Genomic DNA, 15,338 nt, shown 5'->3' with positions numbered 1-15,338 from the left:
CACGGGATCTAATCTCTCTTTTTATACACCCTAGAATCTTGTTTGCTTTAGCAGCTGCTGCTTGACATTGAGTGCTGCTGCTCAGCTTATTTGTAATGAGAATACCCAAGTCCTTCTCCTGTTCTGTAGTCCCGAGTTTACTTCCATTTAATGTATACGCAGCTATAGGATTACTCCGTCCTAGGTGCATTACTTTACATTTATCAACATTAAATCTCATTTGCCAAGTATAATCCAGATAAATCACATCAGCTGCATTACCAATATCCAGATTTGCACTTACTTCCTCATAGAACCCCAACAGGTTGGTTAGACAGGACTTATCTTTCATGAATCCAAGGTGATTATCAGTAATTATAATATTCTCTCTAATATATTGCTGCATGTCATCCCTTAAAATCTCAAAAACTTTCCACACCACTGATGTCAGGCTTATTGGCCGGTAGTTGCCTGGATCCACCCTCTTTCCTTCCTTAAATATTGGTGCCATGTCAGCGATTCTCCAGTCCTGAGTTACCAACCCTGTTAAAAGAGAGTCTAAGAAGATAAGATACAATAAGAAAAGATAAGTCTATTAATTACTGAGCTCAATTCCCCTAATGTCTGTGGATAAATGCCATCCTGCCTAAGAGATTTGTCAATGTTTAATTTACTCAGATGCATGTGTACTTCTTCTTGTTTTAATTAGTTATATATAGGGGAGACTTTGATTTTTGCTCTGTTGAATGATCCCTGGAACAGTTAGTTCCTTGATGAACACCGATAAAAAGTGCCTGTTTAATATCCCAGCCTTTTCTTTGTCCCCTATAATGATCCTGTTATATTCTTTTATGGACCAGACACAATTCTTTTTTTTCCTTTTGGCATTGATGTATTTATAAAATTTTGAGGGGTTTATTTTAATGTTTTTGGCAATTTTTGTTTCAGTAGCTATTTTTGCTTGCTTGAGTTCTTTTTTACATTTCCTATTGAGAAATTTAAACTCCTGAAATGCTATTTCTGTATCTCAGCCTTCAAGATTTTGAACGCCCTTTGTTTTTATTTTATTGCACTCTGTACAGTCTTATTTATCCATAGTGGTTTCTTTTTATTCCTGGACATTTTATTACCAGAGGGTATACGTTTTTTACAGGACTCTAGGAGTATATCCTTAAACTTATTCCATTTATGATCGGAATCCCCTTCCCAGTTACCATGACATTGTCCCAATCTACACAATTAAGCTTTTCTCTTAATTTATTGAAATCAGCCTTCCTAAAATTCCAGGTTTTAGCATTTCCCCTTTCAAATGTTCTCTTGAATATTACGTTGAAGCTTACCATATTATGATCGCTGGTGCCCAAGTGCTCCTGGACCTGTCAAGTGCTCCCAGACCTGTAGATCTGAGATTGTATCTGGTCTATTTGCCAGGACCAGATCTAGCAGATTATCTCCCCTGGTCGGTTCATCTACCATCTGAGAGAGGAAATTGTCTTGAATAGTAGATAAGAACTTACAGCTTTTAGCTACTGTATGTCTGGATAGTTGAAATCCCCCATAATAAGAACTCGATTATTATTATTATTAGCTGCCTTTTCAATTTGTTCTGTATTTCACTCTCTACCTGTTCAGGTATGTTAGGAGGCTTATAGCAAACTCCAATTAGCATTTTTCCATTATTCCCTTCTCTATGTACAGTTACCCATACTGACTCTACATTGTTGCAGCTCCCCCAATGTCGTCATGGAGCACAAGTCTTAGGTTAGGTTTGATAAATATACACTTTTTTGACATGTATACATGTCATTACATACACTATACAGTTTACTAAACACATATACACAGTATACACACATTATCAAATGTACTCACCTATGAAGCAGCAGTGTCCTTCACACTCCAGCTCCAGAGCAGTTATGACCAGTGCAGAGGACAATGGTCAGGCAGAAATGGTGGACAGCACAGAGCTGGACAATGGATGGAGCAGTCTTTGTATAGGTTCTAGCTGCCATGTGCTACCCTCCCCTTCGCAGTCTCAACTGGATGTAGTGATAACGGAGGGAGAGGAAAAGCCAGGATTATAGAATTCAGTGGCTTCTAAGAAGTCATTGAGAGGGGGTGTTAGACTTTACCAATAGGGATGATCGAATACCTCAAATATTCGGCTACGCCAATATTCGACGAATAGGTCGCCGCTATTCGACTATTTGCAAATATTCGATGCAAACCCATATAGTTGCCGATAGCAACTATTCAGGCTTCCCATAGACTTACATTGCACATCGAATATTTGCATAGCGGCAACCTATTCGTCGAATATTCACGAAGCCGAACATTGCCGAATATTTGCGATATTCGATCATCCCTATTTACCAAGTTTTCTTAGCACCTTCCTGCACCCTCCATCCTGCTGGTAGCCTCAGGTCCAGCCCTCGCATTCCAGCAGGAAACAGTCCGTGGTGCCACTGCACTGAGGACCTAAAGTTTCATTTAAGTATCAGTGAAAACAAGGAATTTTCTCAAAGGAACCTGCAGGAAAGAATTGGCAGAATTTGGTTCTCCAGGAAGCTATGATGATGGCTGCAGTATATACAATACAGACCAAAAGTTTGGACACACCTTCTCATCTCTAGAACAACTATTAAGAGGAGACTTTGTGCAGCAGCCTCCATGGTAAAATAGCTGCTAGGAAACCACTGCTAAGGACAGGCAACAAGCAAAAGAGACTTGTTTGGGCTAAAGAACACGAGGAATGGACATTAGACCAGTGGAAATATGTGCTTTGGTCTGATGAGTCCAAATTTGAGATCTTTGGATCCAACCATCGTGTCTTTGTAGAAAAGGTGAATGGATGGACTCTATATGCCTGGTTCCCACCGTGAAGCATGGAGGAGGAGGTATGACAGTGTGGGGGTGCTTTGCTGGTGATACTGTTGGGGATTTATTCAAAATTGAAGGCATACAGAACCAGCATGGCTACCACAGCATCTTGCAGCGGCATACTAATCCATCCGGTTTGTGTTTAGTTGGACCATCATGTATTTTTCAACAGGACAATGACTCCAAACACACCTCCAGGCTGTGTAAGGGCTATTTGACAAAGAAGGAGATTGATGAGATGCTACGCCAGATGACCTGGCCTCCACAGTCACCAGACCTGAACCCAATCGAGATAGTTTGGGGTGAGCTGGACCGCAGAGTGAAGGCAAAAGGCCAATAAGTGCTAAGCATCTCTAGGAACTCCTTCAAGACTGTTGGAAAACCATTTCTGGTGACTACCTCTTGAAGCTCATCAAGAGAATGCCAAGAGTGTGCAAAGCAGTAATGAAAGCAAAAGGTGGCTGCTGTGAAGAACCTAGAATATAAGACAGATTTTCAGTTGTTTCACACTTTTTTGAGTATTTCATTCCACATGTGTTAATTCATAGTTTTGATGTCTTTAATGTGAATCTACAATTTTTAGAGTCAGGAAAATAAATAAAACTCTTTGAATGAGGAGGTGTGTCCAAACATTTGGTCTGCACTGTATATTTTATTATATGTGCCCTTATTATTTCTTTTATTTAGTGTTTTTCTTTTCTCTTTTAATCTTTGAGGTCCGGCAGGAGCTTAGTCCACGATTAGATGTGGAGATTCTTGTAGGATGGCTGGTGTAAAGCAGATGATTCTTCTTCTCATCTTTCAAGGTAACATAATCTCAATAATCAAATGTGACCAGAAAGAATGAAATATTGTGACCCCGGCCTCATGTTCTGCTCATTGTCTCCAGGCTTCTATCTGGGTTCTCTATGTCAGCGGTGGACGTTCCCTTCTAGAATTTCTGCTGTTATCGGTTCCTGTGTGGAGATTCCTTGTACATATCACCCTGCCGGGGGATCAGGAGCGTCCAGCACTATCTGGTACTTGTATGATGAATGGAGGTATCCAGAAATCCTAAACACCAAGAGAATGTCTACAGTAATAAGGGAATACAGAAATCGGACCTCACTGGTACCGGGAGAAAACAGCTGCACCCTGCGGATAGACCCTGTGAGGAGGAACGATGAAGAGGAATATTATCCAGGGATCGCAGAAGACAGAAGAATAACTGCATATAGTAAACAATCTAGAACAGTGATTCTCGATGTCACAGGTGAATATGTCTTACATTATTCCCAATGATTTATACTTGTTTGTAAAGAGCAACAGTGGAAACCAAAGAATCCCTATTTATTCAGATCATGCAACCATAATGCCAACCATGTCTCTTACTTAGTAACCTTTTAAATACATGTTACAAAAATACATGGGACAGATTATACAAGGGTTTGTTTGAACATAAATTCATAATGAATTCATGGTTACATGAAGTTGGTTTGTTTGTATATCATATGTGTAGTATATAAATGTACGGTATTATTATTAGGCCTTTAAAACAATAAAACATATTTTAAATTAGCTCTTCCATATAACTATAAAGACTTCATGACTCACCATGAGCAAGAGTTATGTTGTACTCTGTAAACAATACACAGCTAGTGAAAAAAGTATTGCACATGTTACCAATCTTCTAAATACCAAAAAATTCTGACTATAGGACGCACTGGATCATAAGACGCACCTAGGTTTTAGAGAAGAGAAGTGTTTCCCCAACAATGAGTGGTAGCCCAAAATTAAGCTCTAGCAGGATCTTTCAGCCTTCTTGGATTATGCTTAAAATAATAGTCCTACTCCAAAGTTAAGCCCTAGTTGCAATTCATTATACTAATAGAATACAGAAATAGGGCTTGTACAGCCTTTTCAGGAAATGTAAAGTTTAGTGCTGTATGTTGCCCTATTGTGTTGTTGTAAGACCTAGAAATGAATAGCCGTGCGCCCACTGTTAATGAAAAATGAATATTCACCCTTTACCGTGCCCTCTCCTCTGTGCCGGTGTCAGTGATTGGCTGCAGTCACACAGCTGTACATGCCCTCTGTTAATGCAAAATGAATATTCACTCCTTCCTCCACCCACCCCTCCATTTGGACATCAGTGATTGGGTGCAGTCAGACTGCTGTATTACTCACTCGAGGATCACATTGTAATCCTCGGACAGGCGGGTTTGCTCGCCTGACCTGAGCATGACAGCTGCATAGACATACGTGCGGTCACACTCAGGTTAGGAGTGTGAATATTCATTTTGCATTAATAGTGGGCATGTGACAATAAGCTGTATTGCTTTAACATTGCCGCTGCTGACTACCTGAAGTGGCGACTTTGCTCTACCTCCTGTGACCCCACTCCCCAACAATGAGCCAGGTAAGCTACATTTGGACTATAAGAGACATCCCTATTTTGTCCCATATTTGGGTAAAAAAGTTTGTCTTACAGTCCTAAAATACGGTAAATATATATCTATAGGTGCTATTGACATACATTTCTCACCAGATATTGGTAGCAACTCATCCCATCCACACAGACAAATAAATTAAACCATAGATGTCCAAAAATTAAATTATATCTAGTAATGAAAAGTGACACAAGGAAAAAGTATTGAACACACTAAAGCCTGCTTTACACGTTACGATCTATCGTGCGATTGCACGAGCGATCGTAACCGCCCCCGTCCTTTGTGCGTCACGGGCAATTGATTGCTCTTGGTGCACAAAGTCGTAAACCCCCCGTCACACGTTCTTACCTGCTGAGCGGCCTCGCTGATGGTGGCGAACATCCACTTCCTGGAGTGGGAGGGATGTTCGGTGTCACAGCGACTTCACACGGCGGCCGCCCAATAGAAGCGAAGGGGCAGAGATGAGCGGGATGTAAACATCCCACCCACCTCTTTCCTTCCGCATTACAGGCGGGAGCCACGGGATGCAGGTAAGCTGTGTTCATCGTTCCCATGGTGTCACACGGAGCAACGTGTGATGCCACGGAAATGATGAACAACCGGCGCCATGTTTAATAAACGATATTATGAAACCGAGCGACGAGTACACGACTCATGATTTGTGAGCGATACTGCGTCGCTCGGAGGTGTCACACGAGACGACGTCGCAAGTGATGCCGGATGTGCCTCACAAAAACCGTGACCCCTTATGATCTATCGCACGATAGATCGTCTCGTGTAAAGCACCCTTTACTGAAATTTATTTAATACTTCGTACACAAGCCTTTGTTTATGATGAAACTCCAGACACCTCCTGTATGGAGACACTAGTCACCTGCATTGCTCAGGTGGATTTTGGTCAATTCTTCCACACACACTCCTCACATCCTGCAGGTCCCGGCTCCTTCTATGATCTCTGAGCTTTAGTTCCTTCCATACATTATCTATTGTATTCAGCTCCGGTGATCGGCTCGGCCATTCTTGCAGCACTTTTTTTTCTCTGAAGCCAGTTGAGACTTCCCTTTGCCATGTGTTTGGGATAATTGTTTTGCTGAAATGTCCTCACTTGTTTCATCTTCATCATCCTGGTAGATGGCAGCAGATTTTTATCAGGAATTTCTCGGTACATCACTTACAACTTTTTGATCACTCATAAAAATATAATAAAAACTGATCAAACAGTTGTAAGTGACCTAAAATGGTACAAATGAAAATATAAAATGATGTTTCAAAAATGTAACCCATACATAGCTTTGTTGATGGAAATACATATTGGTTAATGACTAGGGATGAACAAATACCTCAAATATTCGGCTTCGCAAATATCCGACGAATAGGTCGCTGCTGTGCGAATATTCGATGCGCAATGTAAGTCCATGGGAGGCCCGAATAGTCCCGAATAGTTGTTATTCGGGTTTCCCATAGGTTTACATTGCACATCGAATATTCGCGAATAGTCAAATAGCGGCGACCTATTTGGCAAATATTTGTGAAGTCGAATATTTGAGGTATTCGATCATCCCTATTAATGACCTCAAAATATGTTGACACCCATAAAAAGTAGTAAAGGTATCAGACCCTCGCCTACCATGGAAATCTTCAAAAGGAACCTGAAGACCCACCTCTTCCAACAAGCCTACAACCTGCAGTAACCCTTTGTCCACTACACCAGTGCTCTATCCTCACCCAACCCCCCTCAACCCACTACACCACTGCACAACCAGCTCTGCCCTCCCCTACTATATCCTCCCCATTCCCCTCACCCCACTATACTGCTGCATGACAATTTCTACCCACCCCTACTGTATCCTCACTCATCCCCCCTCAACCCACTATACCACTGCACAACCATCTCTACCCTTACCTTCTGTACTCTCATCCATCCCCCTCACCTCCCTATACCGCGGCACGACCAGCTCTGCCCTCACTTACTGTATCCTCACCCATCCCACTCACCCCACTATACCGCTGCATGACCATCTCTACCCACCCCCACTGTACCCTCACCCATCTCCCCACAGCCCACTATACCACTGTACAACAATCTCTACCCTTACCTACTGTACCCTCACCCATCACCCTCAGTCCCCTATACCGCTACACAACCAGTTCTGCCCTCACCTACTGTATCCTCACCCATCCCACTCACCCCACTATACTGCTGCATGACCAGCTCTGCCCTCACCTACTGTAGCCTAACCCATCCCCCTCACCCCACTATACCGCTGCATGACCAGCTCTACCCACCCCCATTGTATTCTCACCCATCTCTACCCTCACCTACTGTAGCCTCACCCATCCCCCTCACCCCACTATACCACTGCATGACCAGCTCTACCCACCCCCATTGTATTCTCACCCATCTCTACACTTACCTACTGTAACCTCACCCATCCCTGTAGATTTTTAGTCCTCGTGGGCAGGGTCCTATCTCCTCCTGTAGACTGTGAGTCCTCGTGGGCGGGGTTATCCCGCCTCCTGTAGACTGTGAGTCCTCGTGGGCGGGGTTCTCTCTCCTCCTGTAGACTTGCGTCCTCATGGGTGGGGTTCTCCCTCCTCCTGTAGACTGTGAGTCCTCGTGGGCGGGGTTCTCCCTCCTCCTGTAGACTGTGAGTCCTCATGGGCGGGGTTCTCCCTCCTCTTGTAGACTGTGAGTCCTTGTGGGCGGGGTTCTCCCTCCTCTTGTAGACTGTAAGTCCTTGTGGGCGGGGTTCTCCCTCTTGTAGACTTTAAGTCCTCGCGGACATTATCTTTTCCCCTCCTGTAACTGTCCATGCCTTGTATTGTTCATGATTATTTTACTAGTCTACATATGCCCCTTTTCACATGTATAACTCCATGGAATGAATGACGTTATAATCAAATAATAATAATAATAATAAGGCACAATAGCACAATAAAAATGTATACATTTAACATAACTATTGTTATATTGAGTCACAGTAAAGGTAAATTACTATAAACAACATCTGAACATAACCAAGTGGGGGAGATTTTTGGTGGTCACCACTGATCACCATAACCCCTGTAAAGGACATAAAGGATACAAAATCCCTGGTAGTGACTCCATATATACATTTAAAGAACCAAAGAAAAGAGTCAGTAACACTACCTTCATGCAAAGAACAATATTTTATTGAACATTAATATGACAAACACAATTAAAAAGTTCAAGGTGTGCTGGTAAGGATACAAACAGTAGTGGGACATGCACACCAATGCTGGCTATAGGTATATTGGGCAAAACAGCCTACAGCTGGGACTATGTGTCATGAATAGTGATTAATAATAAGGAATCACTCAATGGATAACCAGTAATACATACAATGCAACATAGTGCAGAGATGTAGTTACTATTAGGCAGACAGTCAGTAAGTAATTCCTATTGAATGGAGCAACCCCCATTGTGAAGAAGCCCTCGCGAAACGCGTCGGGGTCTGTGGTACTGCACCTCCTTTGCTGACTTGGCGACTATGGGTATGTGTCATCTTAATTATGTGTAATTTTTAGCCTCTTTTGGTTACCAGTTTGGGCAGGAGTGAAAGTGGAGTTAACTCACTCCTTTCATTCATTCTGTGAGCGATATGCTCCATTCAATAGGAATTACTTACTGACTGTCTGCCTAATAGTAACTACATCTCTGCACTATGTTGCATTGTATGTATTACTGGTTATCCATTGAGTGATTCCTTATTATTAATCACTATTCATGACACATAGTCCCAGCTGTAGGCTGTTTTGCCCAATATACCTATAGCCAGCATTGGTGTGCATGTCCCACTACTGTTTGTCTCCTTACCAGCACACCTTGAACTTTTTAATTGTGTTTGTCATATTAATGTTCAATAAAATATTGTTCTTTGCATGAAGGTAGTGTTACTGACTCTTTTCTTTGGTTCTTTAAAGGTAAATTACTGTAGATTTTTCACCACATTGCAAACATCATATAAATTAAACATTGTTCTTTTATTCCTTCAACCCAAAAACATTTTTTATAATCCTTTAACCAAAAATGGTGAAAATATAAGATACATCAGTAAGAAAAAAAAAATAAGCCGAAGACAAACAAAAAATTGCCCTCATTATGCAATATGCACCCAAAAATGAATCTGTTTGTATTGTGATGTATTATTTTATGATACAATTTTTCAGATTCTCCGGAAGATATTCATCTTTTCATGTCTCCCGCTATAAGAGGAGAAGCCACCACCATACGATGTGCCGTACGTCACACGTGCGGCTCCAGTCCTCCTTCCCTACAATGGAACAGAGAGGGTCAGATTAAGAAGCAATCAGTGGAGATTTCTGAGGGATCCTGGAGAGAAGAATCAAAACTTACTTATATCCCTTCATATTTGGATGATGGGGCCACTATCCAGTGCACGGCTACATATCCTAATGGACAGAAAACTGTGACATCATCAACTATGAGCATCAGCTGTATGTATTATACCTGACTGAGTGGAATTACTTATTTTAACCCCTTCACGACCATGGACGGATATATCCGTCATGGATCGTGTTCCGGTAAGCCCCGCCCCCTGCCGCGGGCAGGCGGCGTGGATCGGCACACATATCAGCTGTTTTCAACAGCTGACATGTGTGCCTACATGTTCCGAGTGGAATCGCATTCCACCCGGAACATTAACCCCTTAGATCTCGCTGCCAAAGTCTGGCAGCGAGATCTATATGCGCGCGGCCATCTTTTTTACTTACCGCCGCCCCCTCCGGACGTCACGTGAGTGATCACGTGACGTTCGATCACGTGACGTTCTGTGGTTGCCATCGTAGCACAGGGTCATGTGATGACGCCTGGTGCTACGAAGTTTTACTTTCATTCTTCCTCGGCACGGAGCAGAGGAAGAAAGAAAGTGACTATTTCTGCTGTTTACAGCGGTATAGCTGTGATCAGCAGATAGCGATCAGCAATCGGATTGCTGATCGCTATAGCCCCCTAGGGGGACTAGTAAAATAAAATAAAAAAAGTAAAAAAAAGTTTTAAAAAATTAAAAAAAAAAACAAAAAACCTAAAAGTTCAAATCACCCCCCTTTCCCCCCATTGAAAATTAAAGGGTTAAAAAATAAATAAATGTACACATATTTGGTATCGCCGCGTTCAGAAATGCCCGATCTATCAAAATATAAAATCAATTAATCTGATTGGTAAACGGCGTAGTGGCAAAAAAATTCCAAACGCCAAAATTACGTTTTTTGGTCGCCGCAAGTTTTACGCAAAATGTAATAACAGGCGATCAAAACGTAGCATCTGCGCAAAAATGCTACCATTAGAAACATCAGCTCGAGACGCAAAAAATAAGCCATCACTGAGCCATAGATCCCAAAAAATAAGAATGCTACGTGTTTCGGAAAATGGCGCAAAACGTGCGCCACTTTTATTGGACAAACTTGTGAATTTTTTTTAACCCCTTAGAGACAAGTAAACCTATACATGTTTGGTGTCTACAAACTTGCACCGACCTCAGGTATCATACCCACACATCAGTTTTACCATATAGTGAACACCGTGAATAAAACATCCCAAAAACTATTGTGCCATCACACTTTTTTTGCAATTTTTCCACACTTGGAATTTTTTTGCTGCTTTCCAGTACACCATATGGTAAAACTTATGGTTTCATTTAAAAGTACAACTTGTCCCGCAAAAAACAATCCCTCATATGGCAAGATTGACGGAAAAATAAAAAAGTTACGGCTCTCGGAAGAAGGGGAGCAAAAAACAAAAACGCAAAAACGGAAAGTGCCCCGGGGCTGAAGGGGTTAAGATCTAAAGATGATAAAACGTTTGTTGAAAAATGTAACAAATAATTTTAAATAACCAATACTGTATATGACAATGTATGATTAAACTATTATTTTAAAGGTCTAAGGGGGACATTTATCCTTGTAGAGAATGCCAAACCATTATATGGAGTATTATAAACCATGAAAAGCTCCTATAGGAAATGAAGTATGCAAATATGCTCTTCAGAGAAGAAGAGGCCTGGAACTCTAGTGACACCAATTGGGGTAGCAATCCGAAAAGTCAATATCAACCCCTTAACAAGAAGCATTGCATGGCATATAAGACTCCCTACTCTGGAGAAACATTCCATCTTAAGGCCCCGTTATACGCAACGACATATCTAACGAGATGTCGTTGGGATCACGGAATTCGTGACGCATATCCGGCCTCGTTAGCGATGTCGTTGCGTGTGACACTTACAAGCGACCACTAACGATCAATAATACTCACCAAATCGTTGATCGTTGACACGTCGTTCATTTCCCAAACATCGGTGCTCGTTTGGGATGCAGGTTGTTTGTCGTTCCTGGGGCAGCACACATCGCTACGTGTGAGACCCCGGGAACGACGAACAACAGCGTTCCTGCGTCCTCCAGCAATGAAGTGGGAGTGACATTCTTTCAGCTCCTCTCCACCCCTCTGCTTCAACTGATCTCCTGCTGTGTGACGTTGCTAACGACGTCGCTGTGGCCGCCGAACAACCTATTTTTTAAGGGGGCGGTTTGTGCGGCGTCACAGCGACGTCGCTAGCAAGGTAAGTATGTCTGACGTGCACCAGCAATATTGTTCGCCATGGGCAGCGATTTTAGTGATGCACGACGGGGGCGGATGCTTTTGCTACCGACATTGCTAGCGATCTCGCTGCGTGTAAAGCAGCCTTTAGACACCCAAATCAGATTTAACACTTAGGGGTACTTTGCCGGCTGCGACATTGCTAGCCAAATCTAGCGATGCCGAGCGCGATAGTACCTGCCCCCGTCGCACATCCGATATCTTGTGAGAGCTGCCGTAGCAAACATTATCGCTACGGCAGCTTCACACGCTCTGGCCGGCGAACCGCCTCCTTTCTAAGGGGGCGGGTCATGCGGCGTCATAGCGACATCACACGGCAGGCGGCCAATAGAAGCGGAGGGGTGGAGATGAGCGGGACGTAAACATCCCGCCCACCTCCTTCCTTCCGCATAGCCGGCAGGACGCAGGTAGGAGATGTTCCTTGCTCCTACGGCTTCACATACAGCGATGTGTGCTGCCGCAGGAATGAGGAACAACATTGTAATAGCGGTTGTCCCGACATTATGGAAATGAACGACGCTACACCGATCGCCAATTTACGACGCTTTTGCGACCGTTTATCGGCGCATCTAGGCTTTACACGTTGCGACGTCGTTACCGGCGCTGGATGTGCGTCACTTTCGATTTGACCCCGACGATATTGCAGTAGCGATGTCGCAACGTGCAAAGTACCCCTTAGCATTGATGAGTGGCAACTTTCCAAAAAGACGTGCCTGCAAATAGAATATCTAGTATGGTTTCTTATCCAAAGTCATGTGGCAAGGGTGTTTAAAGGGTCGATATTAAGTTTTGATTGCAACATTTATTAGGTAGCACAAAAGTCAAGTTCTTCTTTTGTGTTAAAATGACAATTTTTAAAGTAATATTTTATGACGTGCCAGCTCTCTATTGCCAAATGTCATTGTGCCCAATGTACAAACTTCACCTTTGATGAGGTTTCAAAAATAATCAAGATTTCAAAAGTAATTCAGCACTGTAAACAATGCAAACTTTTTCAGAATCCATTAAATTTACAAGTGTAATATATATACAGTAAGGAAAATAAGTATTTGATACACTGAAGATTTTGCAACTTTTCCCACCTACAAAGAATGGAGAGGTCTGAAATTTTTATTGTAGGTAATGTCAACTGTGACAGAACAAAAAAAACACAGAAAATCCCATTGTATGATTATTAAACAATTGAATTGCATTTTATAGCATGAATTAAGTATTTGATACAATAGAAAAACAGAACTTAATATTTGGTAGAAACCTTTGTTTGCAGTTACAGAGATCAGATGTCTCCGGTAGATCTTGACCAGGTTTGCACACACTGCAGAAGGGATTTTGGTGACTCCTCCATACAGATCTTCTCCAGATCTTTCAGGTCACTCCTCCATACAGATCTTCTCCACATCTTTCAGGTCACTCCTCCATAGAGATCTTCTCCAGATCTCTCAGGTCACTCCTCCATACAGATCTTCTCCAGATCTTTTAGGTCACTCCTCCATACAGACCTTCTCCACATCTTTCAGGTCACTCCTCCATACAGATCTTCTCCAGATCTTTCAGGTCACTCTTCCATACAGATCTTCTCCAGATCTCTCAGGTCACTCCTCCATACAAATATTCTCCAGATCTTTCAGGTCACTCCTCCATACAGATCTTTTCCAGATCTCTCAGGTCACTCCTCCATACAGATCTTCTCCAGATCTCTCAGGTCACTCCTCCACACAGATCTTCTCCAGATCTCTCAGGTCACTCCTCCATACAGATCTTCTCCAGATCTTCCAGGTCACTCCTCCATACAGATCTTCCCCAGATCTTTCAGGTCACTCCTCCATACAGATATTCTCCAGATCTTTCAGGTTTTCACTTGGTAACATTGAGTTTCAGCTCTGACAAAAATTTTCTATTGGGTTTAGGTTTGAAGACTGGCTAGACCACTCTAGGACCTTGAAATAGTTTTTACAGAGCTGCTCTTTCCTGGCTGTGTGTTTCAGGTCAATGTCATGCTGGAAGACCCAGCCATGACCCATCTGGAAGGAGGCTTTTAACCAAAATCACGCGATACATGATCCCATCCATCCTTCCTTCAGTATGGTAGTCATCCTGTATCCTTTGCAGAAAACATCCACAAAGTATGATGTTTCCAACCCCATTTTTAATGGTTGGGATGGTTTTCTTGAGGTTGTACTCATACATCTTCTTCCAAACACGATGAGTGGACTTGATACCAAAAATTCTATTTTGGTCTCATTTGACCGCATGACCTTCTCCCATGCCTCTGAATCATCCAGATGGTCATTGTTGAACTTCACAAAGGCCTGGACGAGTGCTGGTGTGAGCAGGAGGGCCTTGCGTGTCCTGCAGGACTTTAATTTATGACAGCGTAGTGTTTTACTAAATGTAATCTTTGAGACTGTGTGAGCTCTCTTTGTGTCATTAATCAGGTCCTCACATGTAGTTTTGGGCTGATTCCTGACCTTTCTATGGATCATCCTTAACCTACGAGGCAAGATCTTGCATGGAGGCCAAGAACAAGTAAGATTGACAGCCATCTTGTGTTTCTTCCATTTTCTCATAATTGCACCAACAGTTGTTGCCTTCTCACCAAGCTGCTTGCCTATTGTCCTATAACCCTTCCCAGACTTGTGTAGGTCTGCAATTTTGCCCCTGGTTTCCTTAGACAGCTCTTTGGTCTTGGCCATGGTGGAGAGGTTGAAATAGGACTGAGTGTGTGGACAGGTGTCTTTTATACAGGTAACAAGTTCAACTAAAAGCATTTAATACAGGTAATGAGTGCAGAGTAGGAGAAAAAATAACAGGTCTGTGAGAGCAGAATTATTGCTGGTTGGTGATCAAATACTTATTTCATGCAATAAAATGTAAATTAATTATTTAAAAATCACACAATGTTATTTTCTGGATTTGAGGGAGATTCTGTCAGTCAGAGTTGAACTGTACCTACACTAAAAATTACAGACCTCTCCACCCTTTGTAGATGGGAAAACTTGCAAAATCGGCAGTGTATCAAATATTTTTTCCCACTTCATATTGGGCAAAACTATGGCAAAACTATGCTGTGATAAGTTCCACCAGCAGTGACCAGTAGGGGGAGCTTACACGCATTTTGTATACTGCTTTATCATTATTTCCTATGTAGAAAGAGTATACAGTAAATTTCTGAGCTCCCTCTAGTGGTAGCTGCAGGCAATTAGAATTTTTAGAAACCTGATAAAGATACAATATGAGAGTAAAAATTTTAGTACAGAAATTTATACCTAATTATATTTAAATTTATACCTAATTATATCTAACAAAAAACAAAATCTAATGGTTATATCATAAAACCCAGGTGACTTATATATGATGACCCTGAATTATGACTGTCATTGCTGATTGATAGTAGTGGGGTAGAGACAACCTTACAG

At 42.2% G+C, this 15,338-nt stretch overlaps 1 protein-coding gene across 1 annotated transcript in view; it reads left to right on the top strand.

Annotated features, from left to right (window-relative positions):
* The first annotated feature begins 3,622 nt into the window (after window positions 1-3,622).
* Window positions 3,623-15,338, top strand: part of LOC142255723 (myelin-associated glycoprotein-like) — a 25,603-nt gene continuing 13,887 nt past the window's right edge. The window contains exons 1-3 of the mRNA XM_075327180.1: window positions 3,623-3,665; window positions 3,749-4,111; window positions 9,480-9,767. Coding sequence (XP_075183295.1) covers window positions 3,623-3,665; window positions 3,749-4,111; window positions 9,480-9,767 — 694 coding nt within the window. The remainder of the gene's footprint in view (window positions 3,666-3,748; window positions 4,112-9,479; window positions 9,768-15,338) is intronic.

This window comes from Anomaloglossus baeobatrachus, chromosome 11, assembly GCF_048569485.1.
Source record: "Anomaloglossus baeobatrachus isolate aAnoBae1 chromosome 11, aAnoBae1.hap1, whole genome shotgun sequence".
In the NCBI taxonomy this organism is placed as follows: Eukaryota; Metazoa; Chordata; class Amphibia; order Anura; family Aromobatidae; genus Anomaloglossus; species Anomaloglossus baeobatrachus.
This window is presented reverse-complemented; position numbering and strand designations above follow the sequence as displayed.